The sequence below is a fragment of the Lemur catta genome, chromosome 21, assembly GCF_020740605.2.
Source record: "Lemur catta isolate mLemCat1 chromosome 21, mLemCat1.pri, whole genome shotgun sequence".
NCBI classification, from domain to species: Eukaryota; Metazoa; Chordata; class Mammalia; order Primates; family Lemuridae; genus Lemur; species Lemur catta.
Window position 1 is genome coordinate 32,352,350 of NC_059148.1, and position 20,699 is coordinate 32,373,048.

Genomic DNA, 20,699 nt, shown 5'->3' on the forward strand with positions numbered 1-20,699 from the left:
AATTGTGACCATGCTAATAATTTCTGACTAATGGAAGTGGAAGTTGTTGAGAAAGTCTAATGGGAAGGTCCCTTAAAAAGGAAACAACCTCGTGGAAAGCCCCATTATGCCTATTAACCTTTCCTCTTTTTCATCTACATCAAACATGATGTTTGGAGATTAAGCAGTTATCTTAGACCCTAGATTCATCTTGAGGATTTTTAGCCTATCTGCTAGAAATAGAGCAGAGTGACTTGTCTCTCCGGAAACTATGGATCTGCTACACCAGCCCTAGGCTACCTACATCTGATTATCTTTTACACACAAGAGAAATGAACTGTCTTGTTTAAGCCATCTTTCTTTTTTGGGTGGGAAGAGAGGTGGTTCTGTTAAATGCAGCTGAAACTGCTACTAATTGAAACACGGTAATGTGTTTGGAAGATTTAATACAGGAAATCTTTTAATGTAACCACACTAGCAGATAATAGAAAAGCCATATTAGTATCTCAGTGTGTGCAGATAAATCACTTGATAGAACTTAATACCCAGAGATGACTATTAAGAATAGAAATTAATTCCATTATCTTGATTTGGAATACATTTATTCAGATCTTTACCTACTCCCTTTATTTAAGAGACAGGCTCTCTGTCACCCAGGCTGGAGTGCAGTGGCATGATCTTAGCACATTGCGGCCTCAAATTCTTGGCTCAAGTGATCCTCCTCCCTCGGCCTCCTGAGTAGCCAGGACTACAGGTGCAGCCACCACACCTGGCTTCTTTATCCATTTTAAATTTAGTTGTCTTCTTGTTGAGTCTTAGTTTCTTTGTATATTTTGCATGCAAGTCCTTTTTCAGATGTATTTATCAAATATTTTCTCTCAATCTATGGCTTATGTTTTTGTTTTCTCAACAGGATCTTTCACAGAGTAGACGTTTCAATAGTCTGCATTATCCGTTTTTTTCTTTCATAAGATGGTTTTTGGTATTGTATCTAAAAATTCATCACCAAATCCAAGGTCAGCTCCAGGGACTTTAGTCCATTTTCAAAATGGACAGGATGCAGCTGGCCGAGTCAGGCCTTCTAGAAATTTCAGGGCTGGGCCCACTGCCTGCCAAGGACAGGAGGAAGCACAATGCACTGGGGGTCCTCGTGCAGCCTGTGCCTCTGACTGTGGCCAGCTGTCACCCAGCCTCCTCCTTGCTGGGTCTCTGGGTCCTGCTGGTCGCAGGAAAGGCCACAGGCCAAGGCTGGGATGGGCCCAGGGCTCTGCGAGTTTCCTGGGAGGGCCGAGGGGTGGCCTCCCTTGCACTGTGGTCACTGCTGCCACCCTCTGAGTCTGGGGAAGCTGGCCTGGTGGGGGTTGTGGGGGCCCTGGTGCTCTTGTGCCAGGTGGTCTGGTGGCTGTCCCCTACACTCCGCACACCCTACTGGCAGCGTGTCCTCAGAGATCAGAGCCCCCAGGAGGCTGGTCCCAGTGCCCCCCTCCTCCTCCTGGCCCTTGGGTTTTCAGGGACACACCAGGCCACTGGGGGGCAGTGCGAGGGCCTCCAGATGTCAGTCCCTGAGACTGTGCCACTGCTTCCCCTGCCACCAACCCTGGGTCTCCCAGCCGTGGCTCCCATCCTATTATAGCCCTGAGCCCACAGGAGGGAAGGTCTCTGTGCCTGTGTCTCACGGGCCAGCTCTGGAACTCCTGAGGGCAGGGCCAGGGTCTGCTTCCTCTGGGTCAAGGGCTGCTGACCCCAGCTCAGCCCACACATGGCCCTGCTCTGAGGTGGGCAGGTGGGCACAGGGTCCGTCACAGGCACCCTAGAACCCCCAGTCCACCCCTGGGGCTACCACAACTGATCAAGAAATGTGGCTTCCAGGAATTTATCCTGAGGAAACAGCCAGGTGAAGGGCGAAAGGGAGAGGACAGGGATGCCCACCTGACTGCTGCTCATAACACAAACAGTCCCAAGGCCCAACGGCAGAGTCCTGGCGAGTGGCTTAATGCGTCACCCATCAAGAAACGTTATCCAAGGCTGTCGTTAATCTCTATCCTTTGACATGGACAAGTGACTAAAGGAGAGGAGTCCAAAATATTAAACTTTTATTGAATACAACATTTGTTTCCCAAACACAATGAATTACAACCTGAGGACAAGTCCACCCTGTTCCCCCTGCCTGGGCCGTCCCCAGCCAGGTTTGCCTCCTGGTACTCAAGGGAGAAGCCCGACAGACAGAATGTGAGGACACTGCCATGACTCACTGCCAAAGTTACCCAGGTCGAGAAGTCTGGCCCTGTGTGTGGGCAGGTGGGGAGGCCGCCAGCAGCGGAACATTCTCTTCCCTGTAGAAACGCACCCAGGAGCTGGACTGTCATCTATCACTGCTGGGGGGACAGACCCGCCTCTGACTTCCAACCTCACGAACAATTCTCAAATGCCTTTTCCACTACAAGGAGCTGCCAACAAACCTACAAGCTGCAGGGGGCTAGGAATCTCTCAATGCTTCTCAGCAGAACCCTCTGGGGCACTCTGGGGACCCCCGTGTTTTGTTTAGGGTAAAGCTCTGTGTTGAAGGCCAGATAATCCACTTCTGCTCCTCCTGGCCTGCCCAGGCTGCCAGCTCAGCCCAGGCTGCCCCCTGAAAACTCGAGGAGCATCCTGGCTCCCCAGAAGGCATCGCAGGAATCGTCATCGGGCCACTGCACCTGGAAGACCAACGCAGTGTCACACACGGAGGCAGCCTCTGCCCAGCTCCGTCCCGCCTGGGCCCCTCCTGACCAGTGCAAACCCTCCCACGTTGGACCCCGGAGGGAATGCTGCCCCTCGGCACCCCCACCCCAGGTCCCGGTCCACTAACGCCGAGCCACGAGGCATCCCTGCCCCTGTTCGGCTCTGCTCTGTTTATTCGGTCAAGGGCACCAGCTGAGCCCTCCTCCACACCAGGAGCCGTGGATCCAGGGGTTCAGAAGGAAACACACGGTGCCTGTAGGAAAGGCCTCACCTGGCTGGAGGGCAGAGGCTGGCTCAGCTCCACGGCAGACACAGGGCCAGCGAAGGTGGATGGGGCTGGGGCCAGCTCTGCAGGGCTAGAAAAGGGATGATGTCAGGACAGGCTCTGTGTCGGGGACACTGGGTGACAAGACCTACCTGGTTGTCTGAAGCCGTTCTCGGTGCTTGGTACTGGTCACGAACGGACTCTCCCTGCAGGACCCTCACACACACAGTGTTGGGGGGATTTGTTACACATTGAGTGGGGTCACTTGGTGGGTCACAGAGGGCAACCCCGGGGGAGCGTCAGGCAGGGTCACGGAGGAGGAGCCGGTGAGCAGAAATGTGAAAGAAGAGGAGATCGACAGGCCTGGGTGAGAAGACACGAGACCATCAGGACCAAACCAGGGGGGAGGAGTCAAGGTCCTCGGGAGGCATCAGAGTTGGAGGACTGAGAGGAAGAGTTGTGACAGCCATGTGGAGAGGCCACATGAGCCACAGGGACACTGTGGCTGTGGCAGCACCTGCCTGATCTCAGCTCCAGGCCACAAATGAAAAGATGGATCTGTGTGGTGTGGATTTTTTTTTTCACAATCTGACTGTTTCAGAGCATGTGATTTGGGAGCTGTTTCCCCTTTTTCTCACGTGTCCCCCCCCTAATTTTGCCCTCCTTGGGCACCTGCCTCGAGTCAACCTGGTCTCAGCTCCCAGATGATGGAGGCCGCGTACCCTGGGGACCTGCTCTGCCCCCGGCAGCCCCTGATGTGGACAGGACGGGTGTCCCTTGGGACGGGACTGGTGGTAGTGATCCCCTCTCCACCAGAGGACCCAAGGCCACCCTGTCACCCTCCTCGTCCCTCTGTCTGGAGGCTCCTGCCTGCTGTGTCATCTCTCTGTTCTGACAGCCTACAGCATCAACGCCGTCAACAGCAAAGGCTCATCTAGGCCGTTCAAGACCCTCCCAAGTGCCTTTAAAACATCACTTTGGAATAGAAAATCAGGATCTTGATGCTGCTCAGAAACTGAAAGCGTTTGGGGAAAATAGAATGCCAGAAAGAGGCTGCTGGGGCCCGGGACAACCTCGGGGAGGAAGGGGTGAGTCCTGATCACATCCAGAGGACAGTACGGCTACATCTGCTCTGATGTTTTGGGGTCCTCTTTCGTTTGAGGAAAAAACTACCCTCTTTTTGTTAGATGCAGGCTGGCGGAAGGGGGGGACTGTTACAGTTTTCAGAAACCCGTAAGGAGAGAACTCAGCCTGCACAGTCCGAGATGGCAAGTCTACAAACTGGGCGTCACCCTGTCTCACAGCACACAGAAGGCACTGTCTGGCCCGTGGCCCTCTGGCGCTTACCTCTGGGTGAGGACGAATCCTGGAGCCTGCAGTGGGGGCTGTGTCACCAGGAAGCTGCCAGCCTGAGGCTCTGCCTGTCCACTGCTTGTGCCTGGACTCTCCTCCGGGTGCATGCTCTGGGGAGCGCTGCTGGGCCCGTCAGCAAGTCCTGTGTGTAGTGAAATTACACAACCACTGGCAGGAGGCAGCACCGCCCACGTGTGGCACAACCAAGGCCTCAGAGCAGGGAGGCGGGTGCAGCATCCACCGCAGCAGCCTGAGTCCTGAGAACCAAACTCGTGACCCTGGGCCTCGGCCTCCCTGCCTGAACAAGAAACCCTCACAAACCTCAGTCTCAACGGCCATTCCAGGCTTCCAGAGACCAAAACAAAGTTGAATCCCACTGACTTCAAAGTCTGCTTTGTCATTCTGGACCCCTCGTGCCCCCAGCACCAGAGACTGGGAGGGAGTCTGCAAGGAGCCCCTCCTGCAGGTGGGGGATGTGCCACATGGCCTCAGTCTTCTCCCGGGGCTGGTCACAGCAGGTTTGGCCACCAGCCCTCGGCAGCTGCCATTCCTACCTCTTACCTCAGGTTCCACCAAGATGTCACTGAAGTGTCAGCTGTCACTACCTTCCCTCGCCCTTTGAGTTTCTCTCTGCTCAAAGTGTTCCACAGAGTATGTCAGAATATCCTTCACACTTAGAGACAAGTTGCTGTGGATTGGTCAGTTCTGGGTTGACACACACTTAGGAGGGAAGTGACTCGAGACGGCCAGTTCTTTTCTGCCTTGAGTCTACAAGGCTGTCCCACTAGTATTAAGAAGGCCCTGATCTCAGACAGAAAACCACAGGCCTGGGGGCAAGGCTCACAACGCCCTCCCTCCCGACCCGGGAGGCCAGCTGCCCAGGACCTTCCTGGGTGAAAGGGACCTTCTTGACCACTTGGTGTCTGACCCCATCTCTGCTTTCTGTTTCCTCCTTTGTGCAGAATCCTAAGGACACTCTGAGGCAGAGGAAATAAAGTCCGAGTGCTAATTCGGACATTCTGGTTCAAACATAAGACAGCGATGTGTCTTCTCTACGAGAGAAAGAGAAGTGGAAGCCACAAGCACGACGTGCACAATGTGCGGAGCCAGGATGCACGTGCAGCTCCATGGCAACGGGGCCTCTGACAGGGACCTGGGTGCGGGGCAGGGCCTGAGGTCCCCAAGGAACTCACAGAGAGGGAGACCTGCCTGGTGCCCAGGCAGCAGCACGGAACCCAAAGGCCGGGGTTTCTGCAGACAGAACAAGGAAGGGAGCTTGCTGAGTCCCAGAGCATATCACCCCTCACCCGTGCTGGCCCCCAGGTTTGACGACCAGGTCCCCTAGTCCCAGTGTGAAGGCAGCCCGTGACTGTCCCCACTCTAGTCTCACTAGTAACGACAGACAGGCAAATGTGAGCACCCAACAGAAAAAAAATGGACAGCAATAAATAAAAGAGCAACATGATCAAACTGGCAAGTCACCTCCAGAGAAAGGCACCAGGTCCTGTCCTCTTTCTGGCCCCACGTTCTTGTCAATTCCAGGAAGGTCCAGAATCCACGGTCCCCATAGCCCACCCTTCAGAAAATGAAGCATATTTTTAAAAAGTTCTAATTAGGATCATCAGAGAAGTATAAGATATTGTATCCATAGAAATTAACGATCTATCAAGAAAGGAAAATTCAGAGATCAGTAAAGACGGCTTGAAATTCTGTTAAAATGTACAGCTGTCAAAATAAAAAACTGGAAGGCAGAATTTAAGAAATATACCAAAAGTACATACAGTAAAAAGGAAAATATAAGATAAAAGGCAAGTTCTTTAGAAGATCGGTCCCCGGGTTCCAACTTCCAAATAACATTTGTGCTCTATAGAGAGAACTGAAAAAAGTGAGGGAGGAAGTCAAGGACATTATTAAAGACATTATCAAAGGATATCACGAGAAATGCCCAGAGCTTAAAGAAGACTTTGTTTTTTAAAAGTGGAAGGCTTAACATCAAGATGAATTAAAAGACCCATCCCCAGGACCATAACTGTGAAATTTCAGAACACCAAGATAAGGGAAAAAAACTAAAAGCCTCCAAAAGTAAAAATAGGTTATCTGCAAAGGAGTAAGTATCAGAATGACATCTGACTTAATAATACTGAATGCTGCAAAAAAAAAAAAAAATGATACAATGTCTTCAAATTTCTGAGGTAAAAAGTATTTTCAACTGAGAATTTTGTCCCTGCCAAACTGTTAATCAAATGTGAGGGCAGATCAAAGACATTTTTAGGACATGCAAGGACTTAGAAAATTTGTCTTCAGGCACCCTTTCTCGCAAAGTTAATTGAAGAACTCTAACAAAACAAAGGAATCAAAGAAAGAAAGAACAAAACTTGCAATTCAGGAAGCTCTACAGCAAAGGTAGGGAAGTAGTTACGGGAGCTCTGGGGATCAGAGCCGCACCCCAGGCCTAGAGAGACGTCACTTGGATGGACGGGAAAAAGAGGGGCCCTAGCAGCGAGTTTTGAGAAGGAATGCTGGAGATACTGCAAGATGTAACAGACCGATCCCCAACCTTTTTGGTGGCAGGGAGTGGTTTAATGGACGATAATTTTCCACGGATTGGGGGTGAAGGTGGCGCTCAGGCGGTGATGCTAGTGATGACGAGCAGCCGTAAATATGTCAATACAGACGAAGCTTCACTCGCCTGCCATGGCCCGGTTCCTAACAGGGCCAGGGAGCCAGGGAGCAGTATGAGGCCGCAGCCCTGCCCTGGGGGCTTGGGTACCACAGATGGAAAGGATGTGATAAAAGCAATGTTAAAAAAAGAAATGCAATTAGAAACTCCAAGAAAACAAAAAGGAGAAAAGATCATACATATCTCCCCATATATATGCACAGATATGTAGCTCCATAGAATAGTAAGAAATACAGGTGCACTCATAGTGCCAATGTCCTCCTTACAAGGTCAGAAGTCACAAGATTCTGTTGCATTACATGGACAAAGTCTATATCCAAATATATATTCTTTAAAGGTACTTACAGCTACAATGATAACTGAGAAACTAAAATAATGATATTTCCGCCATGGGCTAAGGGTGGGGAACACGGGGAGTCTGAGCAGCCCAGCCCCTCCCTGCCGCCCCGGTGCTGACAAGCGAGTGAGGGGTCGGGTGTGGGGGCCGCAGCTTCCTTTCTATTTAACTCTTTCCTCACCGTCATAGTTCCAGTCACGTGCATATATATATATATATATATATTATTTTTTTTGAAATAAAATAAATGAGAAATAATCTGGGATGTTTTTAGGAAGGGTTTCATTTCTGGCTGCATTGGCTCCAGGTCTAATCAAACACCATGGATTCAAGCAGAAAGTCCAAGCCCTACTCACACTTCCACCCCCTCAAAAAAGACCCAAGTAGTCAAAGCATGTGGTGCAGAAACTCATGGACTATCCAAAGCGGACCCACCTGTAGGACTGGGATTGCCAAGGGTGGCAACGGACACAGCCACGGCGGTGTCTGCAGGGCACATCATGAAGTCCAGCCCATGACCGTGGACCAGCTGCTCAGTCTGGAAGGAAACTTCCTTGGAGGATGCCAGTGCGAGGGACATCAGCCATGATTCGGGGGCAGCCAGAGAGGGGTCCAGCATGTTGCTATCAGCAGCCAGAGGGCAGAGGCCAGGGCCACAGCAGATAGAGGGGAGGGTTGCAGGACTGTGGCTGAGCCCTTCCTGGTACATCTCACCACCCTGCAGAGACCTGGGGACACGGTGAACACCGGGCCTTGGTGGGAAGAGGCTCCCTCAGGCTGCCGAGTCGGCGCCTGGGAGGGGACTCTAGTCAAGTTCGAGAATGTGGTTCTTGTCTCAACTCAGCCACTGGAGGCTGTGGGGCCCGTCACACCACTGATCACACTGGCTCCATGGTTCTCTCTGGGGCCGCAAGGACTGGGGCTGAGCTCTGGTAGGCCTGGCTCTGGTGACACTTAATAAAGACTCTTACTGGACACCAAAAATACGTTAGCAGCTTATTTACAATGACCTTCAATGATGTATCGTTCTTCAGTACTGAAACCTAAAAATGATTAGCGAGAGCCTGATAGCTGAACGAACAATTCACCCTTGACCCTTAAGGACTGTTAGTCAGCAGTGGATAATGACTTCAAGAGTTGATATTCCACAAGTGCTCACTGTGTCCCAAAGGGTATTCCTAGGATTTTGTTAACCATCTCCCTTAACCTTCTCAGCATCACCTGTGTTGGGCCCTGTCACCATCTCCACGTCACAGGTCAGAGGTCACGTGTACCTGCCTAGGGTCACACACCTGGGTCGTGCTGAGGCTGGCTATGAGCCAGGCACGGGGTGGGGGGGGGGTGTCAGGAGAGACGCTGATGTCCTGATGGTCTGTGGAAACGGGGGAGGAGAAGTGCTCGCGGTGTGACTGTCGGACACGCTGTGGGCTGGCCCCGCGTGGACCAGCGCCGTGGTCACCCAGCGTGCACTTTCCTCACTCTGACATCAGCTCGTGCCTCCTCGTAGGAGGAGCACAGAGTGCAGGGAGAATACTCCAACAGCACGGCACGTGGTAGGAACTCAGGGAAATGCAAAACAGACAAAATGCTAGAAACAAACCACAGTGACAGCTGGGTCTGTCTTTATGAGGTAGGTCTGCAGGTTTTTCCTGCTAAGTCATTGCCCGCATTCTCCAAAGCAGACCTGAATTCAGCTGTGAGTTAGGCTGCAGGGAGCCAGTGAGGTCAGAGGATGCTGCTCCCTGCTCCCCACCCCCACTCCTGTCCTCAATGTGGGCCCCTTGCTGGTGGCTTCCCCTGCTCTGGGGGCTGACCCCGTCCCAGGGTCTGGGCCCTGGCATCCCCACGCCCACTCTACACCCTGGTCTCCACCTGAGGAGGGAGGGGAACGGAACAGGTGAGATGGTCCCATGGCCCATGGGGATGACAGTACCTGGGAGCCAGTGGCTTCGAGATTGTCTCATCTCCAGAAAAGTCCAGGGCCAAGGCCAGCGGCTGCCAGGGCCCTTGGGTGGTCTCTGGAGACTGTGGGGGCCCGTTTTCCTCGTGTCCCTCTGAAAGCAGATCAGATGGGAGGGGAGACAGTGAGGCTCTGGGTCCCAGCCTCCTTCCCAGCAGGTAAGAGCAGCCCTGCTGGCTGGAAAAGCTGTCACCACTGGGTCATCCCAGTATTCTTTGTTTGTCCCTTGGCTTGTCTTTGGTCTGAACAAATAATGCATAATTACCAACCCAGGACTTCCCAAATCCTTGTGCTCGGTTCACTTCTCCAATCTACTCGCCCGCCCCCTTTCGATAGCCACGTGATGGCGTGGTCTCCAGCCCAGCGCCTGACCCTGGCCACGCAGTAGCCGGCAAGCGCACAAGGGCGGCCACGGCCCTGCCTGGGCCAGTCTTGAGCCCCGCCTGGCGCTCAGCCTCAGTGAGCTCACTCCCCTCTGACTGCGGGGTAGGGGGCAGCTGTCCCTGCAACAAGAGTGACCCTACTTTGGCCTGGCCCTTGTCAGAAATCAGTCCTGCAACCACAAGCAGGCTGGGGCCCTCAGGCCACTCACCTGACCACTGAGGCCTGTCCACAAACCCAGAGTCAACATGAGGGTCTCCTGAGGGCTGCGGGGGGTCAGGACGCCTCTCTCCTACACTGGGGTCTTCTGCTGTGGCCTTCTGAGCCGGCTCCATGTGCTGAGTAAGGGCCCTTTGGCGCCGCCGGTAATTGGCGAACCAGTTGTACACTTGCTCAGTGGTCAAGCTCGTCTCCAAAGCCAAGTTCTCCTGCCCCAAAACACCAAAACTTCTAGCCGTGTTTCCATTCACGGAGCACAGGGCTGTGCAGAGGCGGCTCTGACAGCTCATTGCCACCGAGAAAGGGGTCAGGAGCCCAGCCTAACCGACAGCAGCGATGGTGCTTGCGGCATTAGACAGAACATCTCCTGAGCTCAGGAGGCCAAGAGTGGTCGGCGTGAGCCGGACATGCAGCCCTGACTTCCTGGGATGAGGCATCCCCAGGCCAGCTTGGGCCCCGGCCAGGCTGTCTGCACAGCCGCGGGCACACGTGAGTCCTCCTGGACCACAGGCCTAACCCTGAGCACTCAGAGGGAAGGGCCTGTGAGACGACACCCCCGTGCCTGGCACAGAACCACCGTGCAGCGGAGAGTGCGTCAGCCTGCAGATGCCCAAGCCTGTCGTGCTGCGCCTGGCACCCAGCGGGTACTGAGTGAGCACCTGCGGGGCCTCACACACGGACACTGTTGCGATCTCGAGTGAGAGGCCTAAGCCCTCACGGAGCATGCAGGCAGCCGGGAGGGCTGCCTGTCAGTGAGCTCCCTGTCTGGAGGAGTTCAAGGGCAGGCTGAGACCACAGCGCCCTGCGGGCATGTCCCCTGCGCCCTTGGCTCCTGTCCATTCTTACCCTCTCAGCCTTGGTGGGGTTGGTGCTAACCCCCGAAGCAAAGTCGTGCAGCTTCTGGCGAACCTCTCTGGGGAAGTTCCGGCTCTTTGGCCCCTCTGGGCAGAGCGAAGGGGGTGGGGGGTTCCTGGATGAGGAAAGTGAGGAGCCAGTAACAGAACAGGACCCCTCCCAAATATGTTCCCTGATTGGGGCCCTCTGAGCAATGTGACACTGGTGTCCCCTCTGTCCCCTGGGCCTCTGCCTAGGGGATGCCTCTGCCTCCGTTTTGTGAAAACTGGTCTCTTCCCATAGAAACGCACACCCAGCACACACTGTTCACACGACAGCAGGGGCTCCTTGCACAGCTGCGGGCCGTGGTGAAGAGCCCTCTCTGTGGGCCCTCACAGTGTTCCTGGGTGCATCTCAGTCCACCTGGCCCCTGGATGCTCCTGCACACTCCTGCACAGGCCTCTCGGGACCTGGTTTCCCTCCCCGGGTCTACTTCTCCAAGCAGCGCCTTCCTGCCAGTCACGGCGTCCCGGCCACCAGCCCCACGCTGGTGTGAGTCCGCGGAGGCACGCAGCACTCTGCCCTCTTGTTCCGTGTCCCTGCCAGCCACGTCAGCCTTCCCACCTCTCTTCTCACCTGCAGCACCTCCTCCCGGGACTCACTGTCCTCGGACGGCCTGGCTCTTATTTCCCTGAGAGGTGATCAGAAGAGCAGTGGCACGTGTCCCCCCAGCAAACCTGCCAGCCCCCTGCACTCCGCAAATGCCTGTGGGATCGAGTGTTCCTACCCCCTACCTCACTAAGAACTTTGCTCTTGAACTTACTCTGTTTCCACCTACAGTACCTGCAGTCCCTCCTATGAGCTGGTAATCATTCTGTAAATCACTTACCTTCAGCACAGCCCTCTCCCAGCTCCCTTGTGCCCCCTCAGCTGCCATTTCATGACTCTGCAAAATTTCTCAATGAATGATCTGGGACCACTACCGCCAAGCCCCGTCTCTGTAACACACTCGCTCCCTAGCTCACCCTCCCGCCAAGCCCAGAGGTGGTTTCTCCGGCCTCCTCTCACCTGATGCCCCTCAACCCCACCAGCTTCTCAACACTGTGCAGCCCTGGACGGCCCCTCCTCTCGCTGTTCATTCCTTCTTGCCCTGCTCTGTGCTGCAGCGTCCCAGGGGTCCGGGCCCTGAACGAGGAGACCCCTCCTCTCTCTGCGCCCTCCCAGGGTTTTCTAGACTGTTGTGTAGATTCGAACATGTTCATAAGAAAACTGTGACCTATGAGCAAATGTCACCTGCATGTGGAAGGCTCGATATCCAAACACCTGCACGGACATCTAAAATGCGTCTCACATTTCACACATCCCAAAGGGAACTTGGCCCCCCTCTCTCCAAGCCTTCCCTGACCCCCGTGCACCTCAGTGAGGAAACACGTTCCGGGGGGCTCCCCACAGGCCAAGAGTCCTGGAGTCTGCCGACTCCCTAATACATGAGGCCCATCAGCAAGTCCTCCAGCCACCCCTTCCACTGTCTCCAGCCGCCGTTCCTGCTCTAGGCCAGGCCAGGAGTCCGCAGATACCTTCCGCCCTGCTCCTGACTCTGCATTTGCATCTGCTGTGATTCAGGTGCCACTCCTTCCTGACACCCCCCAGCGACCACCTGCACGGTCAGAACTGAGTCTGTGGCCTCCGTGGTCACAGCCCCAATGTCCTCCTGCTGCTCACTGCTCAGCCTCTGTGGTCCTCCAAGGCAGGCCCGGCAAATCCAGCTCTCCACCTGTTTCTGTGCCACAGGCTAAGAATCACTGCTACCTTTCTCAAGGTATGTGAACAGCCCCCCACTCCGAAATATTTACTATCTGCCCCAGGACCCCAAACCCCTCTGACCCCAGACTCCTCTGACCCCAGGCCCTGGGCTCAGGAATTCTTCAGGACTTGGGCTGCCAGGAGCTCAGCTTAAGATCTGCAGCCTCCACCTGACCCAGCATGAGAGCACTCGAGAGGAAGAATAAAGGCTCTGAGGTCTGGGCTGGAGTCTGGCTTTCCATTTCTCCTGTGTGAAACCTCTCTGTACCTCAGTTTCCTCATCCATAAGTGGTGAAGACGTTAATAATAATTGCTAGTAGTAACATTTATTTAGTGCTGATAATTATTAACACTTATTTAGTGCCTATCAGGTGCCAGGCACTCCTCTGAGCACTTTACACATAACTCATTCTAACACTTGCAACATTCTCATCCTTATCTGTCTAAAAGGTCCTGAAGCCCCTGAGTGGCCATCGGAGCCCAGGTAGGGACAAGATGACCTGACGCACAGGCACTGAGCAGCTCCCAGCTGCCCTCCACAGCCACTGTCCCGGACCAGGGCCCCCTTGTCCAGCCAGGCCCTGGGGGGACTGGGAGGTGACACGGCCAGGATGGCCACCCGTGGGCCTCAGCATCGGTCACCTGGAACACGGCTGTCCATTTCCAGCCACCACCTGAGTGATGTGGCAGATGGAGAGTGTGGCTCAGGAGGGAACACAGCACAGGCATGACAAACCCTGAAGTCACCTTAAGCTGATTATGCAGTGACTATTACTGCTTCATTTGCTGTTTCCTGCCTGAATCTCCTTGCCTCTCCTTTACCTTTGGGGTTTGGAGAGTACACCCACTCCCTCAGGAACCCCATGGAGTAAACACAAATGAATGCCGGTGGGGTACCTCTTCCTGCAGCGGAACTTCTGCACGGGGGTCAGCGTGGCCACACCCAGCCTCTTCATGGCCAGACGGTAGTGGATGTCATTCCAGAGCTGCACCAGCTCCTGGCTGCCTCCTGGCACCCGGCACCCCTGCCAATAAGAGCCTGCTGAGCTCTGGCTGGCTGTGTCCACCCCGGCATGCTGTGGGGACCTGTGTCTGCCATGCCACAGCAACCCACCCTCTGGAAAGGCAGCGATGTTGGTGGGAAGAGCAGGGCTCTGGGTTCAAATCCACTAATTTGCAAAGGGCCAGCGAGGCCAAGCAGCACAGACGTGGGTCTGATGGCCAGTGCTGCAATCCCACCAAGCTCAGCAGTGTGACCCTGGGCCAGACGGGTCACCTCAAGGGCCACGGGTGGACACACTCATGCCAGCTGTGAATGGGCTTCTGCCTTTAAACCCTTCGACCCTCCCAGGGAACACACGAGGCGAGCACAGCTCTTGGCCGCACCTGCGGGTGTGGAACACACGGGAAGGGGGAGTCTAACAATCGCTTTTGGCCGACAGCAAACAAGAGGTGCAGCAACAATTAGTAGAGCCCCACGGTGTGATGTGAGGGTCTGATGTCTGACCCACGCCTTAAGTGAATGATCTTTGTTTCCTGACAGCAAGGCTGGCCCCTCACATGCTCAGCACCTTCTGAGCTGAGTGGGACAAAGGGTCACTCCCTGTGCTAGGGGACAGCTCCTCCATCCCCTTGACTGGACTCTGCGGACGACGGAGGATGCACGGCCTCCGCTTCCCCTGGGATCCCTGTGGCCCCTTCTGCAATTTCATTCACCTGGCACACGAGGTGTCAGTGTGGCCCCACGCTGGCCTTTAGCTGCAGTGTTCTCAGGACCATCTTGGCAAGGGAGGTGCTGAGGGTCGTTCAGGTTTCTCTCTCAGGCACCAGGAAGGCCCTGAATTGCTGGGCAGGGACCCCTTGGGGCTGACAGACAGTTGTGTGCAGTCCCCTGCAGGCAGGCAGCCAGCATGGACTGGCGGTGGGACTTGGCTCTGGCGGGAATGCCTTGCACGGGCTGGGGTCATCCCCCATCCTTGGTGCAGTGTCTCTGAGGTCTCAGCCACGTCACCAACTCAGGCACACTCATGGACCATCCTGACTGAATTTCTAATCCCTTTCTTGGGGCTGTTTCATCATTACAGCAGTCATCACAACTCTCATCCTGTGTTCCCTTGTTTCGTTACTTCATTCACCTTTGTTGACAGATTTGAAATAATGACCCTATTACATTCCAGGTGTCATGCTGTGTCGGCAGATCCTGCAGTGACCAGAACCACGGTGGCACCTGCGTCATGGGCCTGCACTGCACGGAGGGTAGGCAGATAGAACACAGGCTGACAAACACGTGGGCTTCTGGCTGTAAACTGAGGCAGGGGCCCGAGAAGGGGTAACAGCGGCTACACTGGAGAATGGGATTGCCACCTGGATGGCGTGACATTTAAAGCAGAAACAGGAAGGGTAAGAAGGCACCAGCCACACAGAAAGCCAGGTGCCAGCCTCTGGCAGAGGCAATGACACATGCAAAGGGACAGAGAAATGTCTTGGGAGCTTGAGGAATGGCAAGGAGGCTGGCACGGCGACTTCAGAGGCAGCTGGGCACAGCCAAAAGGCGGCTGAGGGCAGCAGAGTCAGACCTGGAATCTGGAAGCCACTGGCCAGGCACCCTCTACCCTTCTAAACTCCCTCTGACAGCTGTGTGAACAGATTGAGGGGCCGGACACTGCACTCGCTCTGGGTTTTGGGGAGTGGAGGTGGAAATAGAAAGAAATGGAAGGAAGAGTATTTTGAAAGTAAACTCACAACAAATTATGCATGGACTCTAGGGTAAAAGAGAGGAAAAACCAGGCCTCCACATCCCTTATTGGAAACCCTTTGAGCCATATGTATTTTGGAATTCAGAATTTTTTAGGCCGGGCGCGGTGGCTCACGCCTGTAATCCCAGCACTCTGGGAGGCCGAGGCGGGTGGATCGCTGGAGGTCAGGAGTTCGAGACCAGCCTGAGTGAGACCCCGTCTCTACTAAAAATGGAAACAAATTATCTGGCCAACTAAAATATACATATAGAAAAAATTAGCCGGGCATGGTGGCGCATGCCTGTAGTCCCAGCTACTCGGGAGGCTGAGGCAGTAGGATCGCTTAAGCCCAGGAGTTTGAGGTTGCTGTGAGCTAGGCTGACGCCACGGCACTCACTCTAGCCTGGGCAACAAAGTGAGACTGTGTCTCAAAAAAAAAAAAAAAGAATTTTTTAGATTTCAGCAAGTAACATAGGCATACATTTTATGATATGCACCACCCTAGCATTACTTGGGGCAGCACCCTATCATCAAAGATACCATTATTAAGACAGAAAAATGCTCACATTGTAATGCTCACATTAGGTGGAAAAATAAAGACCATAAGTAGCTTTACGTTGACATCGGTCATATTTTGATGCCAATACGTTGACGTTCAAAGTGCCACCAGATGAGTAACAAAGATATTTTTGGTTTTCAGAGTTCCCCATTTCGAACCTGCTGTTAAGGACTGAGATTGGGGGTCAGTTGGAACATCTTGCTGTCTAAGATGTCAGCTCTGCAAAGCCAGGACCCTGTTTTACAGTCATGGTGTTCACTAGTTGGCATAATGCTTGGCACAGAATCGCCACTCAATACGGATTTGATAAACAGGTAATTTCAACTCAGATTACCAAGCTAGTGAGAACTTAGTAAAGTGAGAGTGGACCATCCTGGCTAAGCTTACATAAAAAAAACTTCTGCAGGCTTTCCCCAGGTGCTGGTGTGGGGGCCTCAGGCAGCAGGTTCTTGCGGACTCCCAGGCACCTCTGTGGTGCTGGGCATAGTGGAGGCTGCTGAGGAGGCACGGCCACCCTCTCTGCACCTACCCCTGCAACCCAGTCCTACCTCCAGGAGCCGGCAGGCTGCCTGCTGCTGCTCCTGCTGCTCCAGGACACGGGCGCACACCAGGACCACGTCTGCATTGTCCAGGAGGTACAGGCGGAGCTGGCTGTCCAGAACAGCCGCCACCAGAGGCTGCGCCTGGGCAAGGTCATCCCGGAGGTCCCGGCACAGCGTGCCTACGAGGGTCACCAGCTCCGCAGGAGGTGGGCAGGTGCCCTCGTGGTTCCTCAGCAGAGTCAGGAACCTCTGCATCCTGCGTCTGGCGGGATCCCCTCTGCCGACACAGAGAACAGTTGTGACAACGGCCAACATCCATCATGCCCTTTCAGTTGCTCAGTCCTCGAACCAGCTCCACAAAGCAAGTGATACCATGACCCTCATGCCAAGGACACTTGTAAGGTAGGAATAATAAAAGGCAGGGTGGTATCACACATCCCACAGAACTTCCTTCTGATTTCCAAAGATAGCTTAGTCCTTAACGAACTAGCCTGTGCACCAAGCACTGAGCTGGGCGCGGTCTGCAACAGTGTGTCTCACCGTTCTGAGCCCCCTGGCGCCTTGTCCACAAGGCCCCCGCTCCCTTCGTCTCATCTCTCCTCAGGGTCCCTTTCCTCCACCCTCTGAGAGAGTTGCCATTATGCTTCCTCTCACTCCCCCCGCGGGCTCCGTGGCGCAGGGGGCGTGTGTGTAGGTTCACCAGGGGTCCCCAGCATCCGCGAGGTGGACGCCAAGGCCTTCCCTCTAATCACACACGCACACTCACGTTAACAGCAGAGAGGCTGCTTATGCCAGTACGTAATCTGACTGGCCACACAGGCATATTTTGGAGTCTACGTGCTCGGTCCTGCAAAGCATCCCATGAAACAAGGGACCAAGAGTTGTTTAAACAGCGCCCCCCCCCAGGGTGTCTAGGCAGCATGCTAGTGACTGCTTTTTCAAACAAGATACCTTCGTTCACAACTGAACTCATTTCTGTAGAATACACTTCTAAAAGTGAGGGTTAAGGGTCGTGAGATGCGGACATCTACGTTTTCCAAACTGCCTTCCAAAAGGGCTGTGCAAGAATCCGCAGGACCGCAGAGAACCGGCCAGTTTGCACACTCCCTGGCGGCAGGAGGAGCCTCCATTTCTGGTTCTTTCTGCTCTGTGTCACCTCTCAGGTCTTCCTTGGCTCTCAGGCGCCCCCCAGGGGGACGCTATTTTGTCTACACCGCCGCTTCTAGGGTTCTAGCACCTTCTCACGGGGTCCTGACTCGACCTGGGGCTCTGCCTTTCTAATTGCCACGGTTGGCAGGAGGCCCTGGACCCCTGGGGCTTCCACGGGAGAGGGAAGGGGTGGGCTCCCCTCCGGACTGGGTTTCCTCCAGCGCCGACCCCCCGGCCCCTGCTCTGGGAGGGCGGGAAGAGGCCAGGGGCCGTGTCCATGCCAACTCAGAAAGGAAAAGGGCTCCCACGGGGACCCCGGTCTGCCCTCGCCTGTGCCCTGAGGGGGGTCTGCCGGGCGGGGACGGAGGGGACGGGTCAGGCAGGCGGCTCCGCGGCAGCGCCCCACCCGCGGCCCGGCAGCCCTACCTTTCCGCGCGTGGCTCCGCGAAGCTCCGCTCCGGGCGCCCGCGGCCCGCGGTGCCAGCCACTTCCGCGCTCGGCGCACGTGCTCGGCCGGGCGGCGCCACAGGCCCGCGCGGAAGGCGAGGATGCTACAAAGTATCCGGGCTGGTCCAATCCCCGGGAGGCCCCGCCTGAAGACGCGGCCTTGGGGCCTGCGCCCCGTCGCCCCGGGGCGCCTCCCAACGCGGGGAGGTCAGAAGGGGTCCGCGGGGGAAGCCGGTAGGCTTCGTGGGATCTGGGGGTCCGAGAGTCCGGGGCGTTTCTGAGGACCTGGGAGGCTCTGGGGGGACCGAGCGTTCCGCGGGCTCCGCGGTCCAGGGTCAGAGGCGCCCGAGAAGGAGCGGGGCGAGGCGCGGCGGTGGGAGGGAGGGGGGCGCCACGCACCCCGCGCCGCCGCGCCAGCGGGCGGGAGCTGTGACCCGAGACTGACCCCGTCCCGCTCGCCCCGGTACCCCGCGGAGACAGTCGGGCTGGGGTCGCAGCTGCGTGGGGCGGACACCCTCATCCCTGCCCCGGGGGGCTTCTGCAGCGCGGGCCGAGCGCAAAGTCTAGACGCTGGGGCGGGCAGGGCCGCCGGGCCTGCAGGCGGCGCCGGGACAGCGCGACAGCCCGCCCGCCCGGGCCTGTGAGTCGGGGCAGGGGGCGGGGCGCGGCCGGGCGTCCGCCCGCCTGGTCAAGAGCGGGCTGGGGGCACCAGAGCGCCGGCTCCCTGGCTCCACCGCGGTCCCGCGTCGCTGCGCGCCGGCTCTCGGTTCCAGACTGCGCTTCCGCAGCAGGCGCCCGCGGCGCTCGGGGACCGCAAGGGCAAGAGGACTGGAGTTGGCTTTTAAAGGGCTGCCAAGGTCTAATTGGAAAGAAAAAAATTCTCTGACATTGTACCTTATACGTAAGGTTATGTTATGCAGAGGACTTGGGCGGAAAGGTAAACATTTCAGTGTTTGTGCTAGTAAAAATCTGGACACAATCCAAGTGTCGTCCGGTGGAATATTTACTAAGTAAATCATGATTCGGACCGAGGATGGGCTCTTGGGAGGTGATTTGTAGTTATGCTGAGGAAGAACACTTCCTGACCGACTTATGGTAATGATACATTGTACAGCAAAAACGGTCGGTTTCAACTGCGGTTCCCAAGACCCGGGCTGCGGACCGGTGCTGGTCCGCAGCCTGTAGGGACCGGGCCTCAGAGCTCCGCTGCCCCCCTCCACTTGCGACGCCCTGTCCGGAAAAATTGTCATCCATGAGACTTAGGAAATGGGGGCTGCACAGCAGGAGGGGAGCGGCGTATTAAAGCCGCCCCGCATCGCTTGCATTACCGCTTGAGCGCTGCCTAGCCCCCCCAACCGTCCGTGGAAACATTGTCTGCCATGAAATCGGTGCCTGGTGCCAAAAAGGTTGGAGACTGCTGTGTTACAGGACAGTTTGAGTGATGTCAGTCCATTCGGAAGTAGAAATAAAAGGTAGTATGGTACATTGTTAAACCCTGATTGCCCCTGTGGGTGACGGAATCATTATTTTGTTTTAGTATTCTTATTAGACACTTTAATTTTCATCTTTTTGTTTATCCACATCTTGTAATTTTTATAAAATATAAGTTTCTGGTTTTCTATTTTTAATTTTGTTTTCAAGGAGTGGAAAGAGAAAACAGGACAGCAGGGTTGGGGGAAGCAGTCCTCACTGCTCACGTGCACTGAGTGTACACACACACACACACACACACACACATTTTTGTCCCCTTATGAATTGCATAGCACTTAGGTTGATTCCACATCTTTGCAATTGTGAAGTGTGCTGTGCAAAACATTCGAGTGCTGGTATCTTTTGGATAAAATGACTTCATTTCCTTTGGCTAGATACCCAGGAGTGGGATTGCTGGATTGAATGCTAGGTCTACATTTCTTTCTTTGAGGAGTCTCCATAATGTTTTCCATAGAGGTTCTACTATTTTGCAGACCGACCAGTGCATCAGCGTTCCTTTCTCTACGCATCTGTGGCGGCATCTGTTGTTTTTTGTCTTTTTAATAATGGCTATTCCGATTGGGGTAAGGTGCCACCTTATGGTAGTTTTAATTTGCATTTCTCTGATGATTAATGATGTTTAGCAGTTTTTCATGTTTTTTGGCAATTTGTCTATCTTCTTTTCAAAAACTTCCCTTCTGGTCTTTTGCCCACTTTTTGATGAGGATGTTTATTTTTTCTTGCTGATTTGTTTGGGTCTTTGCATATTCTGGATATCAGTCTTTTGTCAGATGCATAGTTGCAAGTATTTTATTCTATTCTGTAGGTTGTGGATTCACTGTGTTGATTATTTCCTTTGCTGTGCAGAAGTTTTCTAATTTAATTAAGTCCTGTTGATTTATTTTTGTTATTGGTGTATTTGGCTTTGGGGTCTTAGTCATAAATTCTTTGACTTGGCTGATGTCTAAAAAGGTTTGCCTACTTTTTCCCTAGAATTTTTATGGTTTCATGCTTTTCATTCAAGTCTTTAATGCACCTTGAATTGATTTTTGTATATAGTGAGAGAGGTACCCTGTTTTCTTCATATGGATATCCAATTTTCCCTGCACTGTTTATTGAATAGGGCTTCCTTTCCTGAGTGTGTGTTTTCTGCTTTGTCAAAAATCAGTTAGTTGGTGCTAGGTAGACGGTTTAATGTCTGGGTTCTCTATTTTGTTCCCTTGGATTAGTCTCAGTTTTTTACACCAGTATCATGGTGTTTGGGT

At 54.4% G+C, this 20,699-nt stretch overlaps 1 protein-coding gene across 2 annotated transcripts; it reads right to left on the reverse strand.

The window, feature by feature from the left end:
* Positions 1-2,591: 2,591 nt before the first annotated feature.
* On the reverse strand, positions 2,592-16,623 carry ANHX (anomalous homeobox). 2 transcript variants are annotated; one of them, XM_045534121.1, is made up of 9 exons: positions 16,375-16,623; positions 13,430-13,557; positions 10,742-10,865; positions 9,888-10,104; positions 9,269-9,389; positions 7,771-8,063; positions 4,313-4,460; positions 2,972-3,056; positions 2,592-2,675 (listed from the first exon to the last, which is right to left on the reverse strand). In XM_045534121.1, the coding sequence occupies exons 1-9, from the start codon at positions 16,621-16,623 to the stop codon at positions 2,592-2,594; spliced, it is 1,449 nt and encodes a 482-aa protein (XP_045390077.1). The 2 variants fall into 2 exon arrangements, with proteins under 2 accessions (XP_045390077.1, XP_045390078.1); XM_045534122.1 differs by lacking the exon at positions 7,771-8,063 and having other exon boundaries at positions 4,313-4,441.
* Between the last annotated feature and the right edge of the window lie 4,076 nt (positions 16,624-20,699).